General features: G+C 40.4%; 1 protein-coding gene across 3 annotated transcripts in view; it reads right to left on the reverse strand.

Annotated features, from left to right (window-relative positions):
* AP4E1 (adaptor related protein complex 4 subunit epsilon 1) overlaps positions 1 to 7,205 on the reverse strand; it is a 137,634-nt gene that overhangs the window by 75,026 nt on the left and 55,403 nt on the right. For all 3 annotated transcript variants that reach the window (XM_085871033.1, XM_085871032.1, XM_085871034.1), the window contains one exon: positions 2,124 to 2,246. In XM_085871033.1, coding sequence (XP_085727159.1) covers positions 2,124 to 2,246 — 123 coding nt within the window. The remainder of the gene's footprint in view (positions 1 to 2,123; positions 2,247 to 7,205) is intronic.

Below are 7,205 nucleotides of genomic sequence, written 5' to 3' on the forward strand. Positions count from 1 at the left end.
TCGGACCTTTCCTAATGCTAATAACTAAGATGAGCAGAACCTGAAAAAAATAAAGATAAAATTAATTAATTCAGTTTTGCACCCTCTTCGCTTGTTACTGGTGTGGTCTACCAATGGGGGGCCTTTGGATTTTGACCGGTGACCCTCAAGTGTTACTGTAAAAAGCCCTCAGCCGAACATCTAATGGGGTCTATAGGGTCTTTGGGGACTTTTTAATGGGGTTTACGGGTTCTAAAGAATTTTTGGGGTCTTGAGGTTATAAAGGGTATAAATGTCGAAGCAGTCTTAAGGGTCCTCGGCATCTTATGGGACTTACAGGGTTGTGGGGTTATAAAGGTTCGATGGTCTTAAGGTTCTAAAAGGGTCTTTGGGGTCGATAGGGGCTTGAAGTGTCAAAATGGTCTTTGGGGTCTTAAAGGGTATAAATTGTTATTAAAGGCCCAAAAAGTATAATAGGTGAAAATGGTTTAAAAGATCTAACGGTCCACATGCCTAAAAAGTGTCTTCCAATAGTCCATAATTAATAGACGTAGTCAAGGTCCAATAATAAGTAATTAAGACGTACTCACGGCCCAACTCGCGTTCAAACAGTACGTAATTAATAGACATAATCACAGGGGTCAGCAAAGGTTTCACCTCGATGGGGGTTAACCATCCACCCATGTTTTTTAGTTATATATACAGTATAAATTGGGGGTTCTCGCTATTCTGTATATCCAGGATATGTTCCAGAAAAGTTGGACTCGTAATGAAACGATGGATAGCGGGGAATTTTTCTCCATAAGAATTGATGTAAATAAGGGGGGATGCGTTCCAACACTTAGTTTACGTCCTATACAACACCACTCAACAAGGCCAGCAAACAAACAATACATATGAAACACACAAAACACAGGAAAAAAAAATACGGTAAATTAAAATAATTTTCAAAACCAAACACCTTTTTTTCATACTTACAGTAATTTTTAATTATTTTATCATGATAATTCAGCAGTCTCACACGTTGAAAATCTCTCATCGTCTCTGTCATGCTGCCTGCATCAGTCCTTCACCTTCTAAATTATTCTCCCCACAGGTCCCCATGGATTCCCCCATAGACCCAGGGTCCAGCCTTTGTGTCAGCACATGCACTCTTGCCACAAAACCTAACATTCGTGCTGCGACCCCCTTCAGTGTCCACATGGGACCCCACCCCCACAAAGAGCTCCCATGGACACCACACCCACTTCAGTCACGCCTACTTCGGCCATGCCTGCAGCACGGGCCGCGTTGCCCGAACTGCTCCACTTTCAACTGCCACGACACTTTCTGCTCATGGTTACAAGATTACAGAGAAACAACATGGTAAATTCCACGCTCTCATGATGTTCGTCCACAACCACAACATGGTATACACAGACCGGGAGAGGGAGCATCGTAGACCATTGTGGGTAGCGAAGCGGCACGATGTCACGCCACCTGCTCGAGACCGTTCTCACATTGCGTGGAAGTTTGGTAAATTGACAGATGACGATGGATAGGGGGACCCCCTGTATATAGGTGTCAAGTGAAGCGGTTAAAAATTGACGATTTAAGTGACTTTAACCTTTGACCTATTGACCTCAAAAACAAGAGGCTTCCAGCTCGTTCACTACCTCCACCAGATGGTGAGGTCTCGTGAAGATCGGAGTAAAAATGTGACCTGCAGGTGATTGACATACAGACAAACAAACAGAATAACGAACGCGACCAACCAATATACCGTACTTGCGAATCTTCAATTTTGCAAGTAACAAATAGACACACAGGGGTGAAAACAAAAACTGCCCCCAACCTTCAGTGGTGGAACGAAAAGGTTCATCCTTTAAAATATACATAATTTAATAAGTTCAGCTATAAAAAGGTAAATGATCCATTTACATATTACGTACACAAAAGTACAGATTGAACCCTCCCCACTTCTCTTCATACATTCCACTCTCCACCTCCTCCCTCCCTGCCATTACCTCCCTTTTCTCAATTTTATTTTCTCTCCCTTAACCTCCCCATTGGCCTCTTCCTTTCCAGTGCACACATATTTTGTGCAATGCCTTTGGTGAGCATACAAACCGAGCCTTAGTTCAGAGTACCATGCTGTTACATACCCATATACTGTAGATTGGCATTTGAAGACTGCAGCATCTCCCCAACAAAGTCACTTGCTCGGGTCCACAATTCCAAGTGAGGAGGAAGCACAGACAGCGTACGAATGCACTCGCTCAGCACAGCTGAAAACAAACCATATAATTCAATACTTTTCCTCCCCATAAGTCCAGGCCTCAACTTGTACTCTGAATCGACTAAACGATTCAATTGCATAATTTTTTTTTTTTTTTTGCAAAGTGTGCTCCTTTCTGAAATAAATTGTATAATTCTTAATTTAAAGGTCCCATGACACTCAAAAGTTTCTGGTTAGTTATATACTAACTTGACCTTCCTAGTGAAGAAATCACCCATGTTTCTTTTTTAAAATCAACAATAGGATAATTAGACCAATATTTCGAACATTTTTAGTGCTTTTCACAACTTGCTATGCCCCGCAACTCAAAAAAGTTGAGTTCAGCGAACCGCAGGTCACGTGACCGTTGACGTCATCTCCAGAACGCGACTCGCTCAGAGTGGATTGATTAGACGTCGCGCGCCGTATAAAGTACGTACAAATGCATTGTGCACATGGTTTGCTATCTCACTGATCGTCTTAATTCCTGTGATTTTTTCGCGGAAAAGAAATTCTGCTTCTGAGCCGTGTATGCACAACAATCACGAGGCAATTATTTATCCCTTTACTACCTTGTCGTAGTCATGTACAAATCCAATACATGTATGCACAATAAAGGGCTATACCATGTTCACAAAATATAAAATATGACTGCTGAACCTTTCCATTAAAAAAGAAACTTACAGGGACATACAAGTAAAATACTAAAGATAAATATTGCATCATTTCAAGGTGCAAGGAGATAATTTTAAAATCAAACAATGTGAAAAACCTGCACCCACATTTTGCAGCTTATTGAATTGTTCGTTGAAACCAGCCTGCTGGGATAGGTACGATTCCACATACATGCAAGCCAGGTATGGCTGCACTCGACATACATGGATTTATTCTAAAGTGCAGGTACTGCTTCCATTGGCTTGCTATCAATTAACATTTAGCCAAAATGCTGTAATAAATGAACAGGGAAAAATATGTTGGCACAACTATGAAAGAAATTTATATGTCCTATTACACGGCCTCATAGCCTCGGGACTCTTACGCATCGACTTATATATTGTGTGCATGCTAATACAAGTTACTTGTCAACTCTAGAGTCTAGACTAGTCCGATAAATCCGTCGTCCGTCCAACTAGTCCGATAAATCTGACGTGCTGTAGCTTTCTTTTATTATTCTCTTTTCTTCATTGTTTTCTACTGGCGCTACATGACGACAGTAAGAATAAAATAAATAAAAATGCAACAGAACGTCAGATTTATTGGACTACTCTAGACAATTGTGTCGCAAGGTGTGTTCTGCACACAAGTTTTCATTGTATCCGGACAGCGAGATTGCTTCGTTTTATGCGCGGAGAGATATGGCCGATGATATGCGCTGGCCTTGCGATTCATTCGCCGCGGTGCAACATGTCCGCTGCGCTGCGCTGGTCACATCACCTCACTAAAATATTTCTGATATCGAGCAGTATGCAAGTCGAATTTACATTATTGAATTATGAATAGGATTTAGTCTAACTAGTTGTTATTGCCAAGTCTTCCTTCGATGTCCTCCCGATCATCATGAACTCCGGGAATTTCATCGCCAGTTTCCTCTGCTTGTCCTGCTTCGGGCTCGAACTGGTAAGGCAGTCTTCCATTTCCAGCTGCCTGAACTTCACCTCCCGCGACCACGTCATCCGACAATTCTCCATCTGATTCAGACCAAAATCCTTCATTTCTCTCACACTCACCATCGCTACCAGACAAATCAAAGTCCATGTCATCCATTATTCAAAACCAAATGTTTGATTTTTTAAAAGCAGAAATGAACGAAGCGATTGAGTCGAGCAATCGAATGTGGAAACACACAGGAAGCCAATACAATCACATAGACCACCAACCCGAGTAATTTACGTGCAGCCTTTGTTGTTCTGGAGATGACGTCATGTGGGTTATACGTCGTTCAGGAGATTTCGGCAGAATTTTTAGGGGCGTTCCCCAAGAGGTTTGTTTTTTTAATTTTACATTTTACAGAACGAGTATTGTGAAAAAATTGTTAGATCAGAAATCATGATGAAAAACTCCTATAGGATAGATATATATATATATATATATATATATATATATATATATATATATATATATATATATATATATATATGCAATTTCAGTACTTTTGAGTGTCATGAGACCTTTAAAACACAGTGCTCAGTGATCAAGCAAGGATTGAAATGTGCTTGTAGTACAATAGGTGGCAGGTGCTAATGTTTATAAATGAGTGAACTGCAACAAAATGTAAAGTGATACGAGCGAGTGCTGATCATGACTCCAGAGCTTGTTTTAAAAACTGTACCTCCAGATAACATACATTTTGAAAAACTATTTACATTCCAAATATATCCGAAAGGTCGTCCCACAAGGTCGTTCAAATAATATGCACAAAACAGCTCATTACTATTCATGACCCTGGAAGAGTGCTGCGATGCATTTTGATCGTGTCAGGAAGGAAGGAACACCTCTTTTGTTCTGACTGACAGTTTTGCTAACGACCACCGTTAGTCTAGCTTTGTGTTGTACTCCAAATCAACTGATCTATAAATTAAAGAAAGAACTAGAATGGTATTTAGCAAAGTGCATAAATCCACCAGGCTGAACAGTTGATGTTTTGTATCCTACTGATAGGCCAGATCTGGATCTGAACCTGAATGAAAATCGAATCGGCTTGTTCTTGTCACCTAAAACCAAACTCATCCACCAAGTTTTGTCATAATACGTCGACAACTTTTGAAATATCATGCGATATATCATTCAATTATGAAGAACCACATTCAAAAATAAAAATTCTCGTGTCTGGATCTGGATTCGGATTTTCACGAAAATTGAATTAATTCTTCCTTGTCACACACCCAAGCTGTCCATCAAGTTTCATCCGAATATGTCCCTAACTTTTTGAGATATTGTGCTCTACATCGTTTTTGGCCCCATCTCTCAATGGTAAAGAGTCACTATTTATTAAATGTTTTAGTATCAGGATCCAGATCCAGATCTTCACCAAAATTGAATCGATTTGTCCTCGTCATACACCCAACCTGTTCACCAAGTTGCATAAGAATCTGGACATAACCTTTTGAGATATCATACTCATGGGCAGACAGATAGACAAACACGGGTGAAAACATAACCGCCATCCACCTTCGATGGTAGAGGTAAAAACTGGGTGGATTAGCCAATTCGACTTGCAGTGCCTTCACAAAGTATTCACAGCCCTTGTCCTTTTTCAAATTTTGTTGTGTTACAACCTGAATATAAAATGGATTAAATTTAAATTTGTCACCGATTTGCACAAAATACCCCACAATCACGAAGTGAAAACATGTTTTTCGAATTTTTTTACAAATTGATTAAAAAATAAAAAGCTGAAATGTCTTGCATCAACAAGTATTCAACCCCCTGAGTCAATACATTGAAGAAGTGCGTTTGGCAGTGATTACAGCTTCGAGTCTTCTTGGGTATGTCTGTATCAGCTTGCACATCTGGATTTGGGGATTTCCCCCTAATTCTTCCTTGCAGATTTGCTCAAGCTCTGTCAAGTTTGAGGGAAGTGTTGATGAACAGCAATCTTCAAGTCATTCCAAAAATTCTCAATGGCATTCAAGTCGGGGCTTTGGCTGAGCCACTCAAGGACTTTCACATTCTTGTTCTATCGCCATTCCAGTGTTGCTTTGGCTGTATGCTTCGGGTCATTGTCCGGTTTGCCTGTTGCCTCAATAATTTGTCTGTATTTGGCTTCATTCATTGTTCCCTCTATCCCTACAAGTCCTCTCATCCCTGCCACCGAAAAGCATCCCCATAGCATGATGCTGCCACCACCATTCGTCACGGTATGTATGGTATTAGATGGGTGTGAGCTGTGCTTAATTTCTGCCAGACATAGCGCTTTGCATTCAGGCCAAAGAGTTCAATTTTTGTCTCATCAGATCACAGAATATTTTGCCTCATGCTTTCAGTCTTTCACGTGCCTTTTTGCAAAGTCTTAGACGTGCTGTCATGAGCCTTTTTCTAAGAAGTGGCTTCTGTCTGGCCACTCTCCCATAAAGCCAAGATTTGTGAAGAGCTGCAGAGATTGTTGTCCTCACAGGTTTTCCCATCCCAGCCAAGGAACTCTGTAGTTCTCAGAGTGGTCATTGGGTTCTTGGTCAAATCAATGACCAAGGACCTTCTTGCCCAGCTGCTCAGTTTGGTCGGACGGCCAGCACCAGGCAGAGTCTGGGTGGCTCATTATTCTTTCTATTTCCTAATGATGGAGCTTACTATGCTCTTTAGAACTTTCAACACTTGATAACTTGTTTTATCCCCTTCCCCAGATCTATGCCTCCTCACAATTCTATCTTGGAGTTCTAATGACAATTCCTTGTACCTCATGGTAGAGTTTCTGCTCTGACATGCACTGTCAACTGTGGGACCCCATATAGAAAGGTGTGTTTCTTTTGAAATCATGTCCAATCAATTGACTTGGCCACAGTTGGACTCCAATCAAGTTGTGGAGACATCTGAAGGACGATCAAAGGAAATTGGATGTACCTGAGCTCAATTTGGAGTGTTGCTGCAAAGGTGTTGAATACTGATTGACACAAAGACATTTCAGATTTTCATTTTTAATGAATTCACAAAAATTTCTGAAAACTTGTTTTCACTTTCTCATTATGCGGTATTTTATGAAGATCGGTGACAAAAAATTGAAATATAATCCATTTTTAGCTCGCCTGTTCGAAGAACAGAGAGCTATAGCGATACCCCCGGCGTGAGCGTGAGTGTCAGCATGAGCGTGAAAATGTTAAAGTTTTTGGTGCAAGTTATTTCGAAGCTTGCCATTCATTTAATATGTGTACTAGGATGCTGATATTTGGCATGGAGGTTCCTTTGGGGTATATTATTGATGTAGTGAAGTTTAAATTAAAAAAAATAATTTCAAATGTTTTAAATTTTTGACCTG

This window comes from Eptatretus burgeri, chromosome 2 (genome assembly GCF_056783735.1).
Source record: "Eptatretus burgeri isolate ZD-2024b chromosome 2, Ebu_testis_v1, whole genome shotgun sequence".
Taxonomy (NCBI): Eukaryota; Metazoa; Chordata; class Myxini; order Myxiniformes; family Myxinidae; genus Eptatretus; species Eptatretus burgeri.